Below are 13,689 nucleotides of genomic sequence, written 5' to 3'. Positions count from 1 at the left end.
TAGTGTCCTTGGAGTTGAAAAGGAGCTGGCTTTCGTATTTGTTGACAGCGCGCGGTGGATTCTCGGTAAATATTCGGGGGGATTAGGAGGGAGCTCGGGATGGGAGCCCGCAGAGCTTTGGACCCTTGCTGTGCTCTGTCCGTTCTTGCGTTCACTTAAACACCTGTCTTTCAGGAATGCGCTACACTTCCCTTCCTCCTCAGCAGGGACCAGCCACGCCACTCGCTCACCTGCCCAGAATGAGGTTTATGACGCTAAAGAAATGAACAGCAATGTCACTCCATTGGGGGGGGGGGTATTTTCAGATTCTCTCTTAAGCCCAGCATGCCATGGTTTTGCTGTAAGGAGGGCACAGTCCTCGGCTCAGCTGCAGGAAGTGGAAGAGTAATCGTTCCCCTTCACTTCTCTCTCTCTTTCTTCCTCCCTTTCTCCACATCCCCTCCGTAGCCTCTCCTCCTCTGCTGTTTGCTCTTGGCCGCTATGGGTTTGAATGGGGAGAGACAAAAGCACAAAACAATTGTGTTTAATTACATCCTCCTCTTTGGCCAAAGCGATATGTGTAATTATTCATTTCCACCAAATTCCGCTGTAATAAGGGCTCCCGAGGTAGCTGGCGCGGGTTCAGCGGAACAGCGAAACCACAGGCCCCGCTGCGTCCAGCGACCGGGGGGGGGGGGGTTGGGGGGTGGGAGGACACCCTGGCTCAGGTCGCCAGCGCGTTTGACCGGTGAGTAACGATGGCTGTCGTCCGGGAGGGCAGGACCACCTGCAAGCAGAGACGAGCGGAGCCAGGCTCCGAGCCGTGTGTGTACATTTCCCCAGGCCACAGATAAATCAGCAGCAGCCGCCCCACGCTGCCGTGCGCAGGGGAACCGGAGCCAGGATGGCGGTCTCCACACGGCTGCCGTGTGAACGGGGGCAGGGCCTCGGGCCTGCGGTGAAACGCGCGGGCGGGGGGGGGGGGGGGGGAGGGGGGGGGGGTAGCTGTTTCTCATTGAATGAAATGAATTGATTAGGAGGCTTCACACTGTAACAGGAGGCAAAAGGTTGCCTTTTGGGGTACAATGTGGAGGAAGTACAACATGTACAGAAAATTTGGCTGTCAACATCTTCTGAGTTGCAGGTACTGTCTCGAGGAGTCAGGTCCATAGCACCTGCCTTTGTGTCTTCACTGAAGTCTTTTTTTTTTTTTCTATGCTTGCATTGTGGGTCTTTCATTTGGTTCGCCCTGTGTCTCTGTGTGTCTTGTATTGGTGTTGAAATCATGGAATTTGACATTATGATTCCATATAAAAGAACTTAACTGCATTATGGAAGATTTTTTCTACATGGAATTATGAATATTAAGTAAAAATCTATTGTGACAACACAATGTATATCACTTTTAATGAGTGAAAGAGATACTGCAGTTTGATATGATTGTGCTGCTGTCACCGTGTATTGGAAGTACTGGTACCAGATGTCGAGCAAGGCCTACCTTAACATGCTTTCATTCACCTCATTCCCTGTGTTATTTGTAAGATTCTAATGGAAGGAAGTTTGATTGTCTTTAGGAGTCATGGTTTCCTGTATCCTCCACTTCCTCAGATTTGGGTTTGATCAGGTCTGAACACTCTCCAGCAGCCTCTGTGAGATTAGAGAAGCGTGTAGAAGTTCTTCGCATAGGAGTGGTTATCTGTGCACAGGTTGTATGTGACAGACATGAAGCTCCTTTGATGGTTGATTTATTATTATTGTTAGCAACTGGATAGGCCTTTGACTTCACTATCTCTTGTAACAGAAAATATCATGTTTTGTCACCCCCTCTGACAGCTGACCAATCTTAACTTGGCAAACGGGGCGCTAAGCAGAGGTGGTTTCACCCTGAGCCCGGCAGCTCGGAACGGGATGGTGCCCCACGGACCGGTCCGAGCGGTTCACGCCGACACCAGTGCCACCAGGTGAGTGCACATAAATCCAGCTAACGGAGGCCGGCCAGTGTGTGAGTCATTGGGCTTTTACATAGTACACGCAGTACATTCATTTCGCAAAATGGCCCTACTTTCTCCGTTTGGAAATTCCTGCATACTGATAAATCATATTGACTGCTTGCCTCTGTGAAAATGAAATATGTTAATTTATTAAATGTACATTAAAACAACAAAAACAGAGTCATAATATTACCTTGCTACTGGCTGGAAATGATATGTTCCACTGGCTGACAGTGTTTGATGTACATATATTGGAGGTGTATTGAGGTAAAAAAACCTACGTGTAACATCTCATTAATCAAGAGCAGAGTCTGTGTTGTGACAGTGATTGTTGAGCTGAGCGAGTTCGCCAAGCGCTTCGGCAGACTGCAGCTGGGAGAGGCTTTCGCTCAGGGCTAAGAGTGTGTCGTTTCGGCTGGCACCGATTTCTCCTGTGTGTTCTAGTGTATTATCATTATTACTGTGAATTATTTGCTTAGCAAATACCCTTATCCGTGGCGATTAAAAGTGTATTGGATAGTTTATGCACGTCACTGTGGACCTTCTGTGGTTGTAGCTCATGCAATCTGCTGTAGTTTCTAGGTAACGCAGCGCAGTTTGTGGCTGGGACCTCAAACTCTACACTGTCTGGTCACAGGGCAGTGTCCTAGCTAGGACACTGGCTTGAAGATAAGGCTGCCCAGATCATAAGGTGAACCGTTGTTAGCAAAAACACAATTTTCAAAATCTAACAAAAATATACTTCAAATCAGAAACAAATGAACAGATTCAGCAGTCAGTGGGGTGAGAAAAATAAACTTTTTCTGCATGCACATGTGCAAGAAGCAAGGCACCTGAGGTTTTCTGATTTGCTCTTCCTCTGGAGCTATTTTATATGCTACCAGTCAAACAGTGGGGTACAGGAGAGCTGGTGAGATTTGTGCTTTTGTGCTTTTCACTAATGACAGCTTTGTGATGAACCTGATAAGGATATGGCTGTTTTGACGGGGAAAATCTTGTTTTTCCAAAACGTAAATATTTACTGGTTGTGTATTGGATTCATATTATTGTGAGATTTCATATGCATAGAGGCATCTGAGTGAAAAACACAACGCTACTAAAAAAAAAAAAAAAGTCATGTCTGCAGAACGTCATGTAAGCGTTTTTTAATGCTTTTCCTGCATCACGCAATCCCATTTAGAATCGCTGTTTGCACAATAGACTCGTCTCAAGCAAATCGCCGGGTGCCTAAGGGCAGCAAAGCAAAGAGGCCCAGCCAGCGTGCCCACCCCTATCGGAAGGGAATGGAGCCAGTTTGCACCGCCGCTGTGGGCTCCCAGGCATTGCTGGCTGAAGGCGAGGCTGAAATCAAACCTTGGCTGCAGGACGCTGACTGCGCTCCAGACCAGTGCCTTGCCAGCTGAGCCGCTCAGGAGCCAGCATCTAGCATCTCTGACCTGCCCGCGAATGCAGGGCGAGCTGCATTTTTAGAAACGCGCCATCGTGGGGAAAGGGAAAACCCTGCCTCACGCTCAGGCCAGCGTGGTATTAGCGCGTTGGCGACGGGGCTAGCTGCTGAGCCGCGGCGCGCCGTGAGAGGCCACTGCTCCTCACTCAGCAGGGCTCCGCAGCGCTGGCACCGGGAGGCGAAAGGAAAACGGAGAGCGGCCCTCCCTGCAGCAGGGCAGCTGGCACCTCCTGTTGGAGGAGCGCGGGCGCTGGGGCGCCTGCCAAGCCTCTCGCTGGGCGTCCAGAAACAGAAGTGGCCGCCTGAGACCCGGCCCGCGCCAAGAAACCGCTGCCACCTCTGCAAAAGAAAGCTGTCACCTTAATTGGAGAAGGCACGGGACACTCCCCGACGGGGGCGGAATCGCCCGTTGCCACGGCGGTGCCTCCTGTGGAGCGGCAGGCGGGGCGAAGAGGGAGTGTTCCGCAGCTGCAAGGAGAGAGCAGAGATAGCCTCTGAAGCTCTATAGCATGGCGCTGCACCGAGCCCTCTGTGACACGCTGCTGCACGTCTCCACTCTCAGGCCGCCTGCCCTGCAGAAGATGCTGCGTCGTTTGGTGCTTTTCGCTAGCGGCCGCGCCGCGAGATGGAATGGCCCCCGCGCTCTCTTCTGTTCCTCAGTGCCTGCGCTGTAGCTGGCCTCACGGCAGCCCGCAGCGGCGGGAACCCTGCGCTTTTTGTGGCACACGTCTCAGAACTTAAGCTGTCACGAAGAAGCCGTTAGTGAGAAGGGCAAACAGCGAGAAAACCGGACCCCAGAAGACAGGGGAAACGTGCTCTGCCCCGCCAAGATGGGGCCCCAGCTGTTTGGCAGACAGTCATTTGGGAAAGAGCTTTGCAGAGGAACGTATTACATTGACAACTGTCTTCGTTTCGGGAGCAGGGAACTCGGCCTTCCTTTTTAAGCGAGTCGTTGTGGCGCTTACAGGTGGACACCTGTCCACGTCTGAAACGAACACATTCTATTTAGATGTCATGCAAATACTGGCATGGTGAAGATGCCAGCCTTTACAGACTTTTACAAAGAAACCCTACAGATTCAGCTCAGCATCATCTTTGTGTTTGCAGGATGCAGTTGCTTTGATGTGTTTGAACACGGCCTATTAAGAATGCCCCAGAAGGACTCATGTAGCATATCAAAATCAACAGACTGCTTTCCCTCGAGTCTCCTAGCCAAGGGTCTTCTGAAGTTGGTCTCCGTCTCCTTACTTCATGACTATCGGCTAGCTGACCTTTTTGTCTTTGCCTCTTGCCTCTTGTCTCTTGCCGTCCTGTCCACCTCACTAAACTGAGAAACTTTCAGCTCCTTAATTACACAGTAGCTGCCACAGACACAAGCACTTTGCACTAAAATAATTCATTGTTATATACGTGATTGAAGCCATTGCGGAATGTGCGTCTGAGCTTAATGTTGGGTAATTGATTTTGATTTAAAGAAATAATCATCCCGTTGCTGTCATCATAATAATATTACATTATTTTATTACATTACAGTATCATTTGCTTAACAGATGTTCATATTTGGGCTTATTTGTTCTTACTCAGCTTGCATAGGATCCATTTTATCCAGCTGGTAATTTATTGAAACAATTTTGGGCCTCTCTGGTGAGCTGAATGGAGCTGCCTTTGGGTGACAAGCCCTTGCCCAACACCACTGCGCTGCTGCCCAGTAACACTATTCAGAGGTGCAGTGCTGCATCATTGCAGTTTTTATTTTTGGCATGAAGGCAAGGATGGCATGAAGAGATTAGGCTTAGCTCTCCTCCTTCATGCGTCTCACATGACACAGACCTGAACGAAGTGACAGACGACACATTGGGCAGTGGTAGCATTGAACTGACCTAGTACTTTTGCTAAATTGAAAACATGACAACATAACTGTAAAGTTGTACAAAGTCTTTGCTTTTGAGTACTTACTTTTTTCGTTTCCCGAGTCGTAGATTATAAATGCGGTGTCAGCGCTGATGCAGGTGCTTTTTTTAAATTTGAAAACGGTTTCTTCTGCTCTCACCGTGTTTCAAGTTAAATGTTACTGGGACGTTGCTGAACCGAAAATTTATACTTTTTTTTGTCATTAATAATGTCTCCCTCCATTGTGTCAGCAGTCAGAAAACAGTGTGTCCTCAAACCATACATGAATGATTGGCCTTAACATTGTTTCACTGTCAGGTGTGAGTCACGGCCGGATGACAGCTGCTCTGCGGTTGCATGGCTCATTGGTTGGGATCACCTGTTCAGGCTCTGTCATTGCGACCTACCTGCTTTGCCGTCGCTTTTTCACTCTTCCAAGGTTGCGAAGCCAGGCAAAAGCATGGAAGAAGAAGTAGGGCTCTCAACAGTGCGCTGTGGTCAGAACCTCAGGGGCAGCAGAAGCCCACTTGACTTTCTGTTATGTCCTTCCCAGAAGCAGACAGCGTTCTTTTGACTCATCAGAAATGTCAGGCTGTTCCCTCTCTCTCCCCCTTTCTGTGGTGATGTTTGGAAGGCTGAGTGCTTCCATTGTTTCTCCGAGGGTAGTCAAACGGGTGAGCCGTGCGGTAGTGACCTGAATGGAAGCAGATGGCTAATCCCCCCAAGATTAATGTTTCTGTTTCAATGCACTTCACAAGGCCGCGGTACCGGCCCCGCCCGGGATCACGAAGAACGAGGGAGGGCGAGCCGCGCGCCCCCTCAGATGCCCTCCTCACGGTGCATCCTTCGGTCCGCCTATCCCCCGCTTTACCTCGCCGTCTGCCCCGAATTTCCGCCCGCCACACCTCCATCCCCTCAGAAGACCCCTCTGCCTTGCCTCCTGTAAAATATTACTCCTCATGTACAGTGTGGTATTTGCCCTTTCAGAGGCTGGGGGGGGGGGGGCTGGGGGGGGGGGAGCGAACAGCGCGCTGCAATCTTGCCACGGTTCATTGCCAAAGCAAACAGCCATTCCTCACTGAGAGAGACAGGAATCTGCAAAATGTAGGCCCGCTGTATATAATCGAGAAGAGCAGGTTCGGTGTGGCGCGAATGCAGCCAGGGGGGTCACAGAAAATAAATAGGCCTGTTTTCTTAAAGCCGCCTTCGCCGCTACATTAACGGGATTAGCATATAAGATAAATAAATGGGTGCTGAGACTAACGGGGACCTGTCTGCGGCTCCTCCGCTGAATAGGAGGCTGTTGTTCCGCGTCTCCGCTGAAAGGGATCTCCTCGGCGGTTTCTGCTCCGGCGGGCTGTTGCGCAGACACCCTTCATTACGTTTTTTGTGTGTGGTGTTTCCCTGTATATGCCATAGTGGAAAGCGCTCCGCTGTTGGTACGCTTATCTTGATTTGGAAAGCTGGGCAGGACACTAGGTCGTCTGTGAGTGATACAGTAGCGCATTCATTCCTGTTTGAGAGACATGCTACGTTTTGAGACGTTTGAGAAGTTTGAGAAGTCGCCTAAGAATGCCACTTTATGTAAATATAAACAAATAGGTTAGGTCATATTCCAGCAGTTTATATCAAGACAAAGGAAAAAAATAGTAAAATTATGACATAGTAAGAGAATGTATAAATTTTATGTACCTTCAGGATTAAAGCTGTATAATGGGTTGGCACACTGTGGTACACCATGGGTGACATCTCAGTAAATCTCAGTGTACTGATTGTTTTTCAAGAGAATTCATTGTAATTTTTGTTGACGCCTTGATTCAAATGAAAAATTATGTGGCATTTGCAACAAGGTCACCCTTAGAATTCGGGCTTCTGGTGGCAGGGTGTCCCTGCCTTTCTCGCATGAGCTGCACCTTAAGCAAAGGCAAAAGTTTGTCAATGTGCGGAATAAATGTGGACATTGTGTATCTGACGTTTTTAATGGAGCACGCTAAAAGACACCAGTTTCGCCTCGATGGAAATATATGCTCTTTACCACGTTCCTCTTGTTTAGTGGAAACAGCTTGGACGAGATTGGGCATTTTTAGAGCTGGCTCTCAAGTGTGCTTTCCAAAGGTTTATATGGGGAGCCTCTCTTCTCTTCTGCCTCATAGAGAGAACATTATATCACTGAAACAAAAGCCTCGCCTTCTAAGGCACCAGTAAAAGCTTCTCCTTGAGAAGTTCACAAGAGCCTAATTTAGCTCTTGAGAAGCATTTGTAAGCCTGATTTTTTCTGAGGACTGCATTCAAGAGGCAAATTAACAGTGGGAAGATTTTCTGTGTAATCAACTTTGGACAATTTTATTGGTGCTTAGTTTGGGGTATTAGGTCACAGTCAGTAAAACTTAAGGGTAAGTTTAATAGTCTCCAAAGAATCTTTAAAGCAAAAAAAAAGTGAAAGTTAATGTATTCTTTGGAAAAGTAAAGTTTTAAGTTTTGGGACTGCTGGATTTAGCAGGATTTTTTTATAGGCCTACTTGAAAAGAATTCTTTTTCTTTTTGGGTCTCATGATGTTTTTACAGCGTTTTTGTGTAAATGAGTGGGATGAGCTGATAAGTGAGCGTGGAGGGGTACCTCGGAGGCAGCTGAGGACGATGCAGGGGGGCGAGGGGGGTGGTGGGGGGGGGGATAAAGTCAACAAACCACAAACCTTCTCCCGGTTCGCACAGCCCCTGTAGTGCTCTCCTACAGTCAGAGCCTGGCTGGGCCTTCGCTCACACGGCAGAGAGAGGCCCGCCGTGTCCTCTGCCACATCCACTGTGTCTGCTGTAAAGCCGACTCGTCAAAAATGTCATCCCGGCATCCCCAGCCGCGCTCTCGGGCCACAAGTTGTGTCCGAGAGAATTTTCTGCCCGTGCGAAAACGGGTGGTGTAGATTTGGGATGAGGAAGGCCGCATGAGATGCACCGTGTTCACACGCGGAGCTCGCGGGTCAGGGACCGCCAAGGTTGGTGTCAAGGTGTGCTTTAAGAGCCTAGGTGACACTGTGAGGGGTGGCAAGGCGAGGGTTAAACGTGTGCAGTTGCTCTGTATTTTTACAGTGATACGTGAGTGACAGTGTCTCAGACAGTTTGGCCCTGATCTCCCCTTCTGTGTTTTTCCAGTCCTGCCCTTCCTTATGTATGGAACTGTCAGGGAATTCCTGGAATGTCTGGCTTTTTCCCTTTTTAAAATGTTTTTATTTCCACAAAAAAAGAAAAAAAGGTTTTATTAAATTTATATATAATTCTTCTTTTTTTTTCGCAAATGTATATTACAGGCCGGAAAAATCCGTTGGCTTAACTACGATTGAATGGTGATACCGAGGTTCACATGTAGTTTTAAAAACAGCAGCTCTGGATGGTTGGATAACCTTTCCTTTAACTGTCCATCCTCTTTTTTTTAGCCTCTTTGTGCTTACTTTTTAAAGGCTACTGCAGGGCTCTCTCGCTCTGTGCTTTTTCCATTCCACTGGATATGAGGAGGTACCCAGTGCGGCAGTTTAGAGCTTTGTTAGAATGGAACAGTAAATCAATGTCCCTTCTGTTGCATACTGTACTGTGTGTCTATTGTGCAAGATGCCGGTCAGCTCTCATATCTCAATGGATGTCATTATGAACTGAAACGCTTCCTGTTCCTGGATCCCCGTCACTCGGTGGCTTGGCCAAAGGGGCTTTTGTGAGCGTGCGGGCGGGAAGGTGGATAGCGGAAGGCATCGGTGTCGTGCTGTAATTTTCCACACGGTACGATGCGGACGGAGCCCCCTGGTTCCCCCTTGTTAAGCCCCGCCCCGTCCTCCCGGCACATGGGCCTAGGCACTGCCGCGGCCGCCGGCCGGAGCCTGAAACTGGCACAATGTCTTTAATGAGACATTAGGAGGGGAAAAAAATGATGGCTTTGATTTTTGACTTGATACTGTTTCTTTAATGTATAATTTCCTGAGCCCCCCCCCCCCGTGCTGGGGCCGTCGGTCGGTGCCAAACATGCTGAAGCTGTTAAGCGCATCGGCTTTTTAAGGAAACCGCGGGGGTGAAGCATGATGGGTTTCAAAGAGCAGCGGGCCCTTTGAAGCTACGCGGCCAGGATCTGCCAGGTATGCTGCCTCAGCTCTTTGAGAACGAGTTCCCCCTCTTCCCCACTCTGCTGAGAGCAGGCTACACATCTACATAAATGCAGTTAACCCCTCAGGTAGGGGTACCAGACTGCACTGGACTGGTGTTGGCCTTGCATGTTTCTGGTATTGGGTGGGGATTAGGGGTTGGGGGTACAAAGAAAAGAACAGTTTACCTAGTGATTGATTGGCTGCCAGTTTATTTTTTCCCTCGGTAAAGTTTGAAAGTTCATGCAAAAGTGACCTCAACCAAGTTATTCAATGTCAAAACAGGACTGACAGTTGCATCATATCCAATTCGATTTGCTCAGGCAGCTCATAACCTTAACATTCAAAATGACAACAAAGGTATCTTTGTCTCTGAATTACTTGAATTACTCGTGTCCGGATTGGGATTTGGGATGCTTTTATGCTTGGCAAAGGTGAGGGCTGAACATCCCATAAGATCTCAGGTTTTACTTGAAATTGGTAATAATGTAAGTGGCTTGGAATTAGAATGGAAAGCCGTTATGGGATATTTAGTTTTGGAATACATGGTAGATGTAATTCTGATCCCAACAAAAAAAAAAAAAGAATCATTGATCTAATGCTCCAGTACACTGACACTTAGCTGCAGTATCCGTAACCTTTCATTTCAATATCACCTCCCACTCCCTCCCAAATACTCACATAGTCCATTTTTAGCTGTAACTCTACCTGCTTCTGTATTAGTGTTGGCAAGGTTTGGGGTTGTGATTCCAGTACATTCCTGGGATTGGACTCTGATTGGAATGAAGAGATTACTTGGGGAAATGGAATCGGAAATAGGAAATTAATGTCTCTGCTTAGTTTTGGCATAGGAGTGAAATGATGGTCAGTTCAGTTGTAACACTTCCCTTTTCCAGAGTCCTGAAGAAGAAACACAGGTAGCCAGCCAATCACGGAGCGGCAGAGTGAGTTCCAGTGATGTCAGTTTCTGCTGTTTCGTCCAAGTTACATTTAAAGAAAAACAAAATTTAAAACCACTTGAAACACAAGAAATTTCCTTGTAAGAATGCTCAATTCGAGAGATTAATGGAAGTGTGTCTCTGCTGAAGTGATAGATTTGTGGGTCTGTCTTTGTTTATACTTGGGATCCAGCATGAATTAAATGAATACTGATATCCTTTGCATATGTGAAAGTACCACAGTGTAATTACTATAGATTACACTGTACAGGTGATACTCTGAAATTCTTGGACTGCTGTCATTACGGAGTGGTACATACATGCATTGCTGTCTCTGTTCTACTGTGAATTTTTTGGTCTACTGCTGTAATGGAATTGGCAAATAAGTTGTTGATCTCATGAAAGCCTTTTGAATAATAGTATCCATCGATTTACAGATCCAGCAAAGCCCAAGAGAAGGAAAGCAGTAGGGGGAGAAAAAAAACTTTAAAAGGAATTGGGAGGTGGGGGGGGGGCAAAGTAAGGAATTTTTTGTTTGATGTCCTCCTTTTAATAAAAAGGTTTTTATTCACCTTAATTGTAACCAGATGTCGCGCTGTGCACCAGGCATTCCCTAAGGTACGAACGCGAGAAATTCCACTCTCAGATAATGGGACTGTGTAAATGAGTGGACAGAGACGCCACCGTGAAAACCCACGGGGTCGGGGCAGACTTAACCCTTCGTTCTCCGAATCCCCTCTCATCGATCGAAGGGGAGATGGGCAGCTGTGCACTGTGTGTCTGCTGAGACTTTACTCGCTGCCTCCGAAGTGTCCGGTATCCCTGTTGGAATCCTGCATATTAACATCACCCTCACAGCCATGTCTTTCTGAGCGGACACCTGGGGAAAAGATAAATACGTGATGGAAATGGTGCAACAGTTAGTGTCCGATATCATCCACACTCTCTGACTGGAACATTGAAGTTTTTGGGGGGGGGACCACAGAGCGCAGTGGCTGTGGTTGTGAACTGGTCTTTTCCCACGTTCAGCATCAAGCCAGAAGAATGTTTTTCACACATGCATGTGTGCAGCCAGCAGCGCGGTTGTTATTTTAAGCCGTATCAGCTAATTCCAGTAATCGCAACAGGGGTCGCTCCGTCACCCGCGTTAGCGGTTTAGCGGCGGCCTCCAGAACTTTGCGAAAAAGTCCCACCGCCCCTCCTGCGTACCGGTGATGGGAAATTCGTCTGTGGCTGTTTTTTTTCTTCTCTTTCCTTTGAGTCGTGTTATTTATTGTGCTGGAATGGCGTGGCCAGGGACCGCGGCTCCTGATGGGGGACGCAGGCAGGACGCGTTCCTGCTGGCTCCGCCTCCCGCGGCCGGATCCCTCCTGTGGAGGATAAAGCAGGAGAGAGGGGAAAGTACACCTTGACTGTTCATTAAGTGAATTTATTTGCTATAAATCAACACAGGAGAAGTTGAGTGAGGCCAGGTCAGCCTTGTTTTGTTTTTAAACGGTCACATAAAACCCCACACTTTATCTGTTGGGGGGTTCAGATTCAGGTCTGTGTCATAGGAGGGGGGAGTCTGAGTAGGGCTAGGGGCCACACCAGTTGTACTTGTGCTACAGGGACGTCAAATGGGAACTGCATGGGGGGATGGCTCGATCACTTGAAAAATAACAGGCTAAGTATCTTAGTTCAACTCAGCAGGGCTTGCATATTTCCCATGAAGCATGTGAATGTTACAGCGTTACTTTTTCCCTGTACCATTCATTGTTATTCGATATTAATTAAATTCTAATTTTAGACCTTATCTCAGTCTTTTATTCTCCTTAAAAAGGGTTTAGCAAATTGTTATATTTCAAGTCTAATAATATTTGCTTTAACTCACACTGTATGCTAATATTGTTACATATGGGAGGAATTTCCAACAGCCATTCATTTTTTTTATCTAACCCCATGGCACCCTTTTTTTCAGCTCTCTCTCTCTTTCAGTGATAAAGGCACTTTATCAGCTTCCTGCTCTCTGATTGCTCTTTAAACAAGACATTTGCTTTTGGCCAGAAAGCTGCTAGGGCTATTCATGTCTTCTGGATTCAGCAGGCCAGAAGAGGGCAAGAAATCTCCAGAAGAGGCCAAAAAAGAGCAAAAGGCTGCAATAAGCCTGCTAGTAAGGGGAGATAATCCAATTGCAAATGCACACAGCTGCCCAAAGTTTTGCCTTTTCCAGGTTGTGGCTTTGTGAGGCAGATGGAACGTGACGCTTTTCGTGTGGGTAGTCAGAAGGTTCTGGTTTCAGTGCGGCCGCAGTTTGTGGTGGGACTACAACGGCATCAGTATTCTTTGACGGGCAGATCCACAGGTTGGGCAGACGCAGCCCTGTCCACCATCCCGACCCCTCACCCATGCCATGATTTTACAACCTGATGCGAGGAGGGAAATTGGGCGGTAAATCAGCTTATCTGGCATTTCACAATATGGCATGAGAATGCCAAGCTGCTTGTGATTCCCGTTTTCTACGCTAGATTGTGTTGTATCAATTTTCTGTGAGTAATCTTAGATAAGGAACTTAAAAAATGTATTTTAAATTTCATTAATCCTTTAAGGCTGGATTTGTCAGTGTAGTTTCACGTTCAAGTTTTAACTTCCTGTGCAGTGATGAGAATGAAGCTGCCAAGCGTAGCCTTGGGAAGGCGGGAGCCATAATTCCTGGACGCACTCCCTTGGCCCAGGAGACCTTCCTGTTTGTTGGGCTCGGGTTCTGACCTTGTGCCTAGAAAGGTCAGCACCCACGTTAGAGCAGCGCTGCCCATGACCAGAAACCTGAACCTAGTGCGAGCTGCTCACATCCTATTATCCAAGCCGCCCTCCTCGCTCGGGAAGCTTTGGGTCTTGGGCGGTTCTGACTGTGTTTTGATTTCAGGCAGAGTTGGCTGAACTTGCTTGGGCCCGTCTTTCTGAATTCCCTCATGCAGACGTGGCAAGGAACCATCAGGCTCCGGCCTTTAGTTTTAGCAAGGCCAATAGCGGTTACAAAGTCTGCGCTGGAGAAACAGACACCGGCTTTGTTTTTAACAACGAAGAGGGGGATCGTTTGCTAACGGCAAGGAACAAAAAAATTGCTAGAGTAAAATGAGCATCGAAATTTCAGTGCAAACCTGCTTTTTGGGGGGCAGTAATGCAGTCTGGTTCAAAGACACACAAATTTGTACAGAAAGTAGAGTCATTGCATTATTTAAAGCACTTTCTAAAATATTTAAGCACTGCAGTAGACTCCTCAATGCAGGGCTGTCAAAGTCAATTCCTGGATGGCCTTTCTGTTCTGTGATGTAGCCTCTGCT

At 47.6% G+C, this 13,689-nt stretch overlaps 1 protein-coding gene across 1 annotated transcript in view; it reads left to right on the top strand.

Annotated features, from left to right (window-relative positions):
• Positions 1 to 13,689, top strand: part of ttll5 (tubulin tyrosine ligase-like family, member 5) — a 77,047-nt gene that overhangs the window by 43,670 nt on the left and 19,688 nt on the right. Inside the window, exon 29 of the mRNA XM_036541500.1 lies at positions 1,813 to 1,940. Coding sequence (XP_036397393.1) covers positions 1,813 to 1,940 — 128 coding nt within the window. The remainder of the gene's footprint in view (positions 1 to 1,812; positions 1,941 to 13,689) is intronic.

Source organism: Megalops cyprinoides, chromosome 12 (assembly GCF_013368585.1).
Source record: "Megalops cyprinoides isolate fMegCyp1 chromosome 12, fMegCyp1.pri, whole genome shotgun sequence".
NCBI lineage: Eukaryota > Metazoa > Chordata > Actinopteri > Elopiformes > Megalopidae > Megalops > Megalops cyprinoides.
This window is presented reverse-complemented; position numbering and strand designations above follow the sequence as displayed.